Source organism: Ranitomeya imitator, chromosome 7, assembly GCF_032444005.1.
Source record: "Ranitomeya imitator isolate aRanImi1 chromosome 7, aRanImi1.pri, whole genome shotgun sequence".
Classification (NCBI taxonomy): Eukaryota; Metazoa; Chordata; class Amphibia; order Anura; family Dendrobatidae; genus Ranitomeya; species Ranitomeya imitator.
The window spans coordinates 74,255,453-74,269,185 of NC_091288.1; the positions used below are offsets into that span (position 1 = coordinate 74,255,453).

Genomic DNA, 13,733 nt, shown 5'->3' on the forward strand with positions numbered 1-13,733 from the left:
CATTGTATGCATGGCTCCCCAGTCCCTGTCATAGTATGCATGGCTCCCCAGTCCCTGTCATTGTATGCATGGCTCCCCAGTCCCTGTCCTAGTGTGCATGGCTCCCCAATCCCTGCCCTGATGTGCATGGCTCCCCAGTCCCTGTCCTAGTGTGCACGGCTTCCCAGTCCCTGTCCTGGAGTGCATGGCTCCTTATCCCTATGTATAATTCCTGTAAAAAAAAACATCTTATTTACCTGCCTGTGCTCCCTTGGTGGCACTGCATCTTGTTCCGGCTTCCAGCAGCTCTTCCTGCCGAGCGATCACGTGGCCCCACTCATTAAGGTAATGAATATGCATATTCATTACCTTAATGAGCGGTACCACGTGATCGCTCAGCTGGAAGAGCTGCAGGCGCCAGCGGCTGGAACGAGATGCAATGCCAGCACCGAAGGAACGCCGGTAGGTGAGTATGATGAGTGTTGGAAGCCGGCGGCTGCGGCAGGCACTGTGCACTATTACAGCAGCGGCACAGGTTTTTGCCACAGTTGCCAACCTCTGTGACCCGCTGCTCAACCGCTCCCCCTCCCCCGCCGGCTTTCCGGGACCGTGAGTCGTGTATAAGCCGAGGGGGGGGGGGGCCTTTTCAGCATAAAAAAATGCTGAAAAACTCGGCTTATACATGAGTATATATGGTAACTCACAAATGGAAAACAAATGTTATCCTCCGGATCGCAGCCGGGACGTCAAGACAGTCCGTATCCGAGACCGGTTACCGTGGGCGATTGCACCGCCATGTCACGCTGAGGGGTGCCAGTTGTTTTGGCTTCACTTGGCTCCATGTTGCTTCACACAAGCTGAATCTTGCAGAGCCACCTACACTTCAGTTTGCAAACCAAGAGTGACACACCCAACACTTTGCTACAGGGTTTTTACATGGCCATGAGTCACTTGTAAGATCCGGCCTGGAGGGAGCGAACCGCCCCACTACCATTCTGTAGTTCGCTCCAAAAATAAAAGCCCCTGCCAGGTTTTCTTAAATCTGCCTTGGGCCAATAACTTGTAACCGCACCAAGACCACACATACTTTTATTCTGCATTGCAACCACCGCTATATCTATGACTGCAATGCACTCCAGCGGCCTTAATACACTTCTATGTGCATCCTGGGGGATACATAGCATCCCTCACATATAATACTTGTCACTGCCTCACATATCCCATAGAAAATATTGATTCTAAAACTAAACTAAAGGTTTTCTGACAAGTTTTGTTGGGGTGTACTCATTTATACCGAGGACTAATATAGCTAAACATAAAATCTTCCATACAACATCAGTAATTTACATGACTATTGTTTAGTCGAACAATAAGAAAACATTGGCATTTACTGTACAGTACAGTAGTATAAAATCATGAACTGATGAAGGGCAAAGTGGATGAGGGAGGGCAATGGTGGGCACAAGGAAATTAAAAACCAGCAGCTGATGCTGATATAATGCGCTATGTTATGTAATTAGCCAAAGTAAAGTCTGGTGCCTGACAAATGGGGCTGAGCATATGTTACCCACGAGTCCCAGATCTTGGAAAATTTAGGACACATAAGCTGCACATTGGTCATAAAGTTTTCTGCACGGGCTAAAAATTCTGAGAATGGGAAGGTTTTTTTTTTCAAGCATGGGCTATCATTTGCTTTGTTGCTGAAAAGAGAAAACTGAGAAGTTTGTATTGAGATGCCAATCACTGAACTCAGAGGTGATGCCAGTAATTGGTGGCAGGGATCATGTGATTAGTCGGGATATGCTCAGGTACAGGGAAGTAAACAGAGACCGCTGTTGACCCTTTAAAAAGGAAGTTGTCTTATGAGGACTACCCCTCTCTATAAGCTAAAACAGAACGCTGATTTTGACAGCCACGCTTTGTAGGGGCAATGTTTGGTCAAACACAGCTCTTACACCCCACATAACCAGACTGGTTTCTAAAAGTTTTCATTAGAACAAAAAAAAAGTTCAATACAGAATTTGGATATAAATTTATGACTTTTGGATAGTATTTCCCTATTAGTTTGTTTATTGTCCAATGAAATTCTTGGATCTGTAAAAAAAAATGTTATATGAAGCTGGAAGAATCCACTGTGTTAGTGTTCAATATAATCTTGATGAAACAGAACTTAATTATGGGATTCAAAATCAACTTGTTTGTCTTTGGTCTAACAAAGTATTTGTTTATTTCAGGAGATGTTGTGGTGCATTGTCTTCCTGTTAATTCAAGCTGAAATATTCACTTCCCAATTTGGTGAGTATTTTTTTAGGACAGGAGAACCTAAATGTCAGTGGTATATTTCACAAATAAAATCAATCAATTAGGGTATGTGGAAACGAAAGTATTTTTTGTCCGTATGCCGAGTGTGGAAAACGTACAGCCCATCAACCCAACTTATGCGCCAGTTCACATGGACTATTTTGAAGCATGGACTAGGCTGGGCCAATTTTCAGACCGGAGCACAGCATGTAAAAAGCAGGCAGGTTCTGCATCGGGCACTCGGAGCCAGTCATGTTCACTATTTGTGGATGCGACTGGTCCAGGTTTGGACTGTCCCACAGGAGAGCAGGAGAATTCTCCGGTGGGCCACCACCCTCTAATATGAGCAGTATGTGACACAATATTTATAAATCACTATATACAGACAGCAGCATCTTATCCATTTAATAGTCTACCCAGTACATTGTTATATAAATTTGTCATTGAGGATAATGTCACATTTGCATTTAGCTGAAAAGTGGGGTCCGGGAGTTGGTTACTGGTGGGCCCTTGGCACCCTAGTCCGACACCGACTGGCCCAATAAATTAGGCGGATGAATTGAATGTACCCTTATAGGAAGGAATACCTGACTTTCCTCCTATCCTAACTCTGTATGCGTTTTCATAGTGGTTAAGGAGCACCTGTCACCAGTCCGGGGCTGGTTTTTTATTTAATAAAATAATGGGTAGCCCCAGACTGGTGATTTTACAAAATATAAGTTAGTATCAAAACTGCTCATAAGTTTCATTATTGCCCCCCAAAATGGCCTGACTCCGGTACAGACCTCTGGGTTGTGAGATACCAGCATACAGGTGTCGCAATGACAGAGCGAGATCTTTCTCTTTCCAGTAGCCCAGCGCCGCCGCATCCTCTACGAAGCTGCTATCAAATGTTAACTGCTGCAATGACGTTACCGTTCAGTAACAACGTAGTGAAATGCACAGCAACAATGGACTACTGCAAAGAGAGGGATCTCGCTCTGTCACTGTGGAGGGTTGTGGGATCCAGCTGAGCATGGTGGGATCCCACAACGCGGAAGTGCAGGTCCAGCTTTCATAGAGCATGGGGGTCTATCAGGGACCCTCAGAGCACTCACGAGCACTTTTGACATTCATTTACATTTAATAAAATCACCAGCCTGCGGCTGCCCACTTTTTTTTTATTAAAAAAATAAAAGGACAGCCTCAGATATATTAATCTGTACCCTTAAAGGTTACTAAGACCTAAATAATTTAGCTTTTTTGTTCCAATGTACCGTAGTTAAAGGGAACCTGTCAGCAGGATTGTGCACAGTAACCTACTGTCTCTTGTGGTTGTTTGATCTTTATTTTCAGCTTTGAGTTATTGATATGCTCGTACTCCGGGGTTCCAGGTTTGGGATGCTATTTGGAATATGTGGACCCCGTAAAGTCAATAGTCAAAGACTCTTGGAATACCTCACTGTTCTCCCCTCCTTAGTCTTGTAAAACTTGAAACGCACACGCAATAGGGGACAACGGAGATTATTATATTCTTATTACGGTATATTCAGGGCCGGATTTGGTGTTCTTGTTACCCTATGCACCTTAAGTGGTCACGCTCTTTACTGTGAATTCAGTGATGGGGTGAGGTTATTCAGAGCTCATGAATACGGAGGACTACATGGCAGCAGGTTTACTCCTCTAGTGATAATCTCCTGCTGATAAAACTGTGATTTTATAAAAACTAGAGCAAGCAGACATGTAAGCGGCACATTGGTGGAATCAAGTTCTCTGCGCCTATATCATGCTTCTCTCACAAGGTGTCAATAACTTGGTGACAAATTGCCTTTAAAGTGGACCTCCTACTCCCACCTCTGAATCGGACCATTTTATAAACTTGTATTAGAACCCATTTTCAGAAATAGGTGTTTAAAGTAAATACAAGCTAAAAATGAATTAAATAAATTAAAAAAAGACGTAAAATGCTCTTTTTCATGTATACAAACGTAACAACAATACCAATAAATTACATTTCTTTACAGCCTCCCCAACTAAAGTATGTATAAAGATTAAAGCAAACACCTGTAAGGAATGTATCCAGTCGGGTCCGCACTGCTCCTGGTGCAAGAAGGTGGTAAGTTTAAGGGGTGGCACAGTTATCAAAATTATATCCAAAAGCAAAGAAAAAAATCTCTCCAACTAACATTCAATATGTTGTTATTTTCCAGTTCCTGTGGTTCTTGGCTTGGCTCCTTTTAGAATAGTTCTGTAGTTCTGGACAGCCAGTAAAAGTATTCGGACACCTCCACATTACGTCTGCAGGAGCTTTTATGATATCACATTCTAGATCCTACTGATCATCCGTCAGAACCAACACATGCTCAGTAGAGTAGGGACTAGCCCATTCCTTACAACGGAGGCCAATGATGGCGCTTCTTTCAGGGTGGGGCTATGGCGGTGGCGGAGGCTGCAGCCTTTGCCCCCACGTCTCACTTGAGTATCCCTAGCATGCATTGGGGGTTCTCAAGCAGGAGGTAGGGGAAAAAGACAAAAAAAACTATAGCATAGTGAGTGCATGATGGGGAATTCTTAATTAAAGTATATTAGAAAAGAGAATAGATTATTACAATAGACAGACCTTTAGATTAAAATAAATGTTCATTTCAGAGCCATTTAATAATATTGTAAAGACGCTTAGATCTAACGTTATTCTAGTGCTTGTAGGGGAGTTTCTTGTGTTTTACATAACTCCATATTGGTAATGATGCCTGGTTTCTTTAATGTCTGATTTTTAGAACTTCACCAAACCAGGGGAGCCCGACTCGGTACGATGTGACACCAGTAAGAAACTTCTCAGTCTCGGCTGTGAGGGAGACATCATTGAACCTAGAAGTGAAATTTTGTTTACAATGGAGCCACCCCTCGATGACAACGTACAGTTGACTCCTAAAGAAATTGACTTGCAATTGCGACCAGGTAAAACAACTACTAAAAACTGGAACAAAATGGAAATTACTCTGCTTAAATTATTAAAGGGAATGCATTATCAAAAAAATGACAATGTTATAGGTAAACTGACAGCTGATACATGCTATCATTGAATCATAGAATGTGAGAGTTGGAACGGACCTCCAGGGTCATCGTATACAACCCCCTGCTCAATGCAGGATTCACTAAACCACCTCAGACAGATGTCTGTCCAGCCTCTGCTAGAAGACTTCCATTGCATGAGAACTCACCATAGAATCCTAGAATGTTAGAGTTGGAAGGGACCTCCTGTGTCATCGTGTCCAACCCCCTGCTCAATGCAGGATTCACTAAACCATCTCAGACAGATGTCTGTCCAACCTCTGTTTGAAGACTTCCATTGAAGGAGAACTCACCATGGAATCATAGAATCTTAGAGTTGAAAGAGCCCTCCAGGGTCATCGTGTCCAACCCCCTGCTCAATGCAGGACTCACTAAACCATCTCAGACAGATGTCTGTCCAGCCTCAGTTTGAAGACTTCCATTGAAGGAGAACTCACCACCTCTCATGGCAGCCTGTTCCACTCATTGATCACCCGCACTGGACGATTCTGCAGTTCCACTGACCTTTAAATTAAATGTTCTTTTACGTTTATTCTTCTTTAAAAAAATACTAACCACATCAAATGTTTTTCTAATACAGGGGTCCCCAACCTGTAGCTCGGGAGCCACATGTGGCTCGCGGTCCCATTAATTGTGGCTCGCGGCTGTCTGTTAGCTTATGCATTATCTCCAGGTCTAGCAAAGAGGTATGAAGAGCACATCTGAAAATGGTGTATTTTGTGAGCCTCTCTGCACAGAAGAGCAGATCTGGATACACATATACTGGTCTTAGGGGTTTTCAGATAATTTTAGTATGGTACGCTGGAGACAAGATGACACCATCTGAGGTTTTTGAAGCTGGATGTGACAGTCTTTCGAGTGCTTTATAGTAGAATACTGAATGGGGGGTACTGGGGGAACCCCTGGTTCTTAATATAATGCTTTGGGGTGATTTTTGTGGAAAAGCTTTGGTTACCATTATGTCCGTAATGGGGGCTTTGGTTGCCACTATTGTGAGGGGGCCGTGAGCTGAATGTGGCTCGTGACCCTCTCTCAATGCTGGATGTGGCTCGTGACCCTCTCTCAATGCTGGATGTGGCTCGTGACCCTCTCTCAGAGTTGAATGTGGCTCTCAAGATCAGAAACGTTGGGGACCTCTGTTCTAATACATAACATCAGTGGTTGGTGATCGTTTCTTTGATAGCTTGCTGGTAGCTAAATATCATTTCTGAGCCCCTATTTCCCCTAACTATCTTGTTGGTCATTATATTCTGCCTATAGGACCACTGTATACTTTATTTATGTAAGCTAATATTGTTTTCTAACATCATCAGATGAGACTGGAGAGTTTATTGTCAAATTTCGAAGAGCGGAAGGCTATCCTGTTGACCTCTACTACCTCATGGACCTTTCTTACTCAATGTTTGATGATCTGCAGAATGTAAAGAGGCTGGGAACCCAGTTACTTGCAGCCTTGAATAGCATTACCAAGTCTGCCCAGATAGGTAAGAATTATTTGTGTGCTGTGTTTTCATTAAAATTACAATATAGGAGCATGAATTGAGCAAAGAATAATACTAGCGGACATGAAAATGTATGTATCAGTTAGTGTCATTAAGGACTCCCTTTAAAGCTCCTGTATAAATTGTTGGACATGAAAATCTACTCATATGTAGTAATATAATAATGCGCTTCTATTTTTCCAGTTAATTTTAGGAAAGCTGGGTGACAGTTCCGGTGAAGTTATTTTGACTGCCACCCAGCTTGCCTTCAAGCAAAAGTGACAAGAAATAATCAAATAACTTTTTTAATAGAAGAGTTTAAAAGGAATCTGTCACCAGGTTTTTGTTATTTAAACTGAGAGCAGCATAATGTAGGGACAGAGACCCTGATTCCAGCGATGGGTCTTCTTACTAGGCTACTTCTAGTAGTTTCAATAAAGTCACTGTTTTATCAGGAGAAGACTATCACTAGAGGACTATTTGTCTCATGCCATGAGGTCCTCCTGCTCTGTGTAACCCCGCCCCCAGCACTGATTGGCAGATTTACGTTTACACTGTGAATAGGCAGAAAGCTACCAATCAGTGGTGTGGGCGGAGTTATGCAGGGCTCAGCATTCAGAGAACTGCTAGATCTGCAGCAGGTAGAATAGTGATCCCGCTCTCCATGATCTGGAGGGTCTGAAGGGTGGTTATGTCACTGAGAAGAGGATCAGAATGGTGCTGGATCCCGGAGAAAGCGGCAGTAGGCGAGTATACTGACACATGCACCCGGCATTACATGCACATATACCCAGATTGAATGAGAAAAAAACCTCATGGGAGTGCTTCTAAAAGACGAAGTGTTCTAAGTTATCCAGCATTAATTTCTTTGGTATGTAGATGGAGAAAAGGAGGGGTTAAATGTTTGCTTCATTTTTAATATAGATATTTTGTAGCCAAAAAATAGTGCACTTAGCCTTTCACCTTTTAATGATGACCAAATCTGAAAACGCTGGCATTTATTAAGATTATGAATTTTTAATCATTTGTATGACTTATTTACTTTATGAAAGCAGCTAGTGATATAGGATATGTGTTTCTGCTTTGCTGTAGTATGAGTTTTAGGCACTTCTGAACTTTTAAATTGCATCCAACCTATATACAGTTGTGTTCAAAAGTTTACAAATCCGGCAGAATTTTTGCTTTCTTGGCCTTTTTTCAGAGAATATGAATGATAACACCAAAAGCTTTTCTCCACTCGTGGTTAGTGGCTGGGTGAAGGCATTTATTGTCAAACTACTGTGTTTTCTCTTTTTGAATCATATGTATGTAAACTTTTGAGCACAACTGTATACAGTAAATCCAAATCTTATTGTCTCTTTTTGTATATAAATTAATACCGAGTCATCCGATGCATAGGGCCTGATCATTCTTGACATCTCCTGTAATGTTTTAAAATGATGTGAATTATCCACCTCGCAATCTTATTGTACACCTTAAGGCTAGCGCATGCGCACCGCTGGCCATGATACAGCTGGATCCTGGTTGTCCCTGTTTGGGGGTAATCCCACCCTGCAGCTTGGACCCCTTAGACCTATATGCATTGAACATAGCCTATAGTGTAATGAATGTAATGAAGGGTCTTCACCTGAAACTTTAGGGTAATACCATGGTGTAACCAGTGGATATGGAATACTGATAATAAATCCTATTTGAAGCATGTCCAAGCGCCTTTAAGTGTGCAGCTGCTTCCCTCTGTCTTCATTGAATGAATGTCTGACACTCTTGGAGCCATTTAAATCAATGACAATGTGCTTAAATTATTTTGCCATATTTCCAGTAACAGTAATTTCTACTCAGTGCCAATTGGCTTCAGCCCTTATATTCAGGAAATCAGTGGAGGTTTCCGATTAGACGCCTGATAACCTTATATTTCATTCATTATGACTTGATTTTCACTTACAAGGATCTGTCATTTCTCCTGATGTGTCCGTTTTAATAAGTAATTGTATTTCTCATTATGTCACAATTTCAAAGTATCTTTTCTCAGAGCTCTACATTGCGTTGTTCTTTGTTATTCCTCCTACAAGTTTATGAATTAGGTGACAATTGGGGGTTACCAGACACAGGGGAGGCGGTGACTGGACACTCGGAGCTGACAGTATTCACTTGTGTAGGGACATACTTCTTTGACAAAGGAAATACTACCCCCAGTTGTCAATATATTATCAAACTTTTTTTTAGGAGGAAATAACAAAGAATGACACAATTCAACGTGCTAGATAAGCATGCCCCAGAATTATTTAAGTAGAATACAAGTAGCGTCGACAGCACATTAATCTCTGTACTTTCCAGCCATTCAACAGTGAATTTTTTTTTTTCAGGAACAAAGATAGCACAGCTTACAACTGGTATTTATTATAACTTAGGATCTTGGCATCTTGTATGTCAGCTTGCAAATTGAAAGTTACACTGTGCTCCAGCTACACACACTGTGAGCAGGAAGTTCCTGATTTTCCTTTTTTTTAAACAATGTATTATTGGCAATATAACACTATTGCTGGAGACAGAAACCCATGCACTATTAAACAGTAGTTGTTGGAATATACACAGTGGGTACGGAAAGTATTCAGACCCCTTTACATTTTTTAATCTTTGTTTCATTGCAGCCATTTGGTAAATTCAAAAAAGTTATTTTATTTTTCTCATTAATGTACACTCTGCACCCCATCTTGACTGAAAAAAAACAGGAATGTAGTAATTTTTGCAAATGTATTAAAATTAAATGCTAGTGTGCATTCTTACGGTCACTGCAGATGAACCTTTGCTGTAAAGACGTCTCGTAGTGGTGTGCTTATTACCTCATAAGATGCCTCTCCATACAGAATTGCATGGTATTGACTGTCAGTGAAGGCTCCAATTAGTCGGCACGTAGAAGATCTGGAACTTCACCGGCAGCTTTCACCAGGGCCATACTGTTGTGTGTATGTATACAATATTGCAGTTTATACACCTCTGAGTGCCTATAAAAAGGAATCTTGGTAATCAGCTTTTCAGAGGATATTTAATTGCGTCCATCTTTTAAATTATTCAGGTTTTGGCTCCTTTGTGGACAAGACCGTGCTTCCATTTGTAAGCACACATCCAGAGCAACTGAAGCACCCTTGTACAAATAAAAGTGCACCTTGCCAGCCACCGTTCTCTTTCAAGCATATCCTCAACCTCACGGGAGATGGAGACAAATTTAGAGATCAAGTTGGAATGCAGTTGATATCTGGAAACTTGGATTCCCCCGAAGGTGGACTGGATGCAATGATGCAAGTGGCAGTTTGTGGGGTGAGATGGATATTTACTCATTGATACATAATCAAGTGGAATTAATCATGCCGCCGAATCTCCTGACCTATACAATCATAGAATGTTAGAGTTGGAAGGGATCTCCAGGGTCATCGTGTCCAACTCCCTGCTCAATGCAGGATTCACTAATCCTTCTCTGATGCCTGTCCAGCCTCTGTTTGAAGACTTCCATTGAAGGAGAACTCACCATCTCTCGCGGCAGCCTGTTCCACTCATTGATCACCATCACTGTCATAAAGCTTCTCTAATATCTAATCCGTTTCTTCTCCCTTTCAGTTTCATTCCATCGCTTCTCATGTTTCCATGCGCAAATGAGAATAAATACGATCCCTCTACATCCCTTCAGGTAGATCCCTTCAGATAGATATTTGTAGACAGCTATTAAATCTCCTCTTAGCCTTCATTTTTGCAAGCTCAGCATTCCCAGATCCTTTAACCTTTCCTTGTAGCACATAGTTTGCAGCCTGCTCACCATCCTGGTGGCTCTTCTTTGAACTTGCTCCAGTTTTTTTATGTCCTTTTTAAAAAGTGGTGCCCAGACCTGGACACTGTATTCCAGATGAGGTCTGACCAAAGAGGAGTAGAGGAGGAAAATCTCTTCACGTGATCTTGACTCTATGCTTCTCTTAATATATCCCAGAACTGTGTATAGGCACACAGCATATGAGGTAGTTTACCCCAGGTCATGAGATTGCGGATGGACGGGTATTTCGATATAAGCAAAGACGATGTTTCATGTATTTGTGAAACTTGCCTTTTTTACCTTCCCGAGGTCCAGTGTTGCCTCTCCGCCATACTCTGCTCCTTGTTGATCAGCTGCAGCGGTTATGTCACATCTACAGTGCTGTAGCCAGTCATTAAACGTAATGATTGACTGGAGCGCTGTCGACGTGAAGTCCCCACTGCAGCTGATCAACAATGACCAGAGCAATAGTGGAGAGGCAGTGTTGGACCTGGGGAGGGTAAGTAAATATCAGTTTGTTATTTTTTTTGTCGCTGAGCCAATGGGCTAAAATTATCTGAAATGGGAGAACCCCTTTCACCATTAGACATAGGCTGGTGATATACAGCAGACTGCACAGCCGGAATAGACGGTATACAGGAAATGGCAGACCTAGTGGAGGCAGAGGACATCTACAAGGGATACGATATTCCCCTAAACTCTGCAGGTTATTATTAGATTGATCCCTTATTTAAAATAATAATAGCAAATAATTGCAAATGTTTGACTTTGCACAGGACAAGATTGGATGGAGGAATGTCACAAGGCTCTTGGTATATGCTACAGATGATGGCTTTCATATTGCTGGAGATGGGAAACTTGCAGCCATTCTGACCCCCAATAATGGATTATGTCATTTGGAAGACAACATGTACAAGAAATCTAATGAGTTTGTAAGTGGATTTACCATAATCTCTGATTTGTATCATTTACATTATGAATTGTCTGTTTTATAAATAGATTATTTAAAAGAAAACTGCTCAGGATTGTTGATAATGAATCCTTAAAGGGAATCGGTCATAAGATTTTTTCCACCTAATCTGAGAGCAGTATAATGTAGAGACAGAGACCCTGACATTAGGGATGTAAAACTTTCTGGGTTGCTTGCTGTAGTTTTGTCACGCACAGTGTGGGACAGACTAAGTGCAACACAAAGGGATAAGGGAAGGGAAACAAACACTAGAGAAGGATGAATGGAGACCCCTAGACAGATCTACTTTTCACTATATAGGTCCCACACTTTTCGCTGAGCAGGATACCTAACTCCTGCCTGAGCCTGGCAATAAGCCCTAGACAGGATGGACGCTAGTCAATCTCCACTTCCACTAAAGACAGCTAGGGTACACAAAACAAGGGAACATTTAGCTTGAGAAGACTCAGAGAGAAACACAGACGTCCTCCAGCAACACCAAGGAGGAAGATAGACAACCGCAATAGCTCCAAGCCGCAACAGGGAAGTGCCAATAGAAAATATCACTTGCACTTTCCAGCAGTTAGCAGGAAATATATCAACACTCAGGTCCAGGTGTGGCCATTAGCACAGGGGGAGGTGGCCACTTGTCTGCAAAGCAAACTCCTGAGACCTTCTGCAGACAGATGCAGTGCAACAGTCTGCAGCATCTGACACATCCATGACAAGTTTTGATAAAATAATTTTTTTCTCAGAAGACGGTTGTCACTAGAGGAATAATGAACCTGTTGCCATGTAATCCTCCATATTCATGAGCTCTTTAAAACCCTGCCCCCAGCACTAACTGCCTGCTTTCTGCCTATGCACAGTGTACATATAAAGCAGCCAATCAGTGGCGTGGGCGGAGTTTTTTAGAGCTCAGCATTCAGAGAACTGCTAGAAATGCAACAGAGATAACAGCAACTTTATAAAAACTGCAGATCAGTAAGTGACATGTGAGGGCTTGCCAGGGCCGTAGTCATGGCCGAGGACACCGGGGCATTTGTGCCCTGGCCTCCCATCACATGAAAATAGTGTCAATTACTTTGCATACCTGTGGCTCCATTTTCTACGACAACAGGGTCTTCTCTGCTCTGCTGTAGGCTCCCTAGAGACGGCTCCACACAAATAGAGACACAGTCCATTTCAACTTTCAAATGAACAACTTTACTGTTTTCTTTACGCAGCACATCCATATTCTTCACAGCATTCATAACAGGTTTAACATTGCACATTTCTTCCTCTTTTCCTGCACTTCTCTCTCTGTCACACAGCACGTACCCGGGTCAGACCATCTCACATGGTTCCTCAGTGTCCTCCCTGTTCAGCTCTGCTACGGTTAGACTTTCCCTAGTCTGTTTCGCACCAGACATGAGAGTATCAGCCTCCGAAGTCAGTTACCACATGGTGAGCGACCTGCCCATCTGTACTGTCTCTTGCGGTGACACACCGTCCTCCTGGTCCAAACTCACTGCATCTGAGAGTTCCCTCAACCATATCACCCCAGATCTGAGGGTATCAGCCCATTCGATAAGTTGCCACATTATAGAGCCACATGAGTCCACGTTCTGTCACTGCTTCTGTCTTAAGCTTCCTTTCCTGCTGCTGTTCTGGCCAAGTGCTGTACAGGCCTGGTGCTGGGGATGGCTGGGCTTCTTCCTTAACCCCTTAAGCCCCGAGGGTGGTTTGCACGTTAATGACCGGGCCAATTTTTACAATTCTGACCACTGTCCCATTATGAGGTTATAACTCTGGAACGCTTCAACGGATCCCGGTGATTCTTACATTGTTTTCTCAAGACCTATTGTACGTCATGAAAGTGGTAAAATTTCTTTGATATTACCTGCGTTTATTTGTGAAAAAAATGGACATTTGGCGAAAATTTCGCAATTTTCCAAATTTGAATTTTTATGCCCTTAAATCACAGAGATATGTCACACAAAATACTTAATAAGTAACATTTCCCACATGTCTACTTTACATCAGCACAATTTTGGAAACAAAATTTTTTTTGTTAGGGAGTTATAAGGGTTCAAATTTAAATTTTTTTCACAAAAAATTTACTTCAGCTCCAATTTCTTTTATTTTACCAAGGGTAACAGGAGAAAATGGACCCCAAAAGTTGTTCTACAAT

The 13,733-nt window shown here is 42.2% G+C and overlaps 1 protein-coding gene across 4 annotated transcripts in view; it reads left to right on the forward strand.

Annotated features, from left to right (window-relative positions):
* Window positions 1-13,733, forward strand: part of ITGB2 (integrin subunit beta 2) — a 220,890-nt gene that overhangs the window by 94,138 nt on the left and 113,019 nt on the right. For all 4 annotated transcript variants that reach the window (XM_069733517.1, XM_069733518.1, XM_069733520.1 and 1 more), the window contains exons 2-7: window positions 2,214-2,274; window positions 4,284-4,375; window positions 5,037-5,217; window positions 6,645-6,815; window positions 9,886-10,127; window positions 11,388-11,543. In XM_069733517.1, coding sequence (XP_069589618.1) covers window positions 2,217-2,274; window positions 4,284-4,375; window positions 5,037-5,217; window positions 6,645-6,815; window positions 9,886-10,127; window positions 11,388-11,543 — 900 coding nt within the window. In that variant the 5' untranslated portion in view covers window positions 2,214-2,216. The remainder of the gene's footprint in view (window positions 1-2,213; window positions 2,275-4,283; window positions 4,376-5,036; window positions 5,218-6,644; window positions 6,816-9,885; window positions 10,128-11,387; window positions 11,544-13,733) is intronic.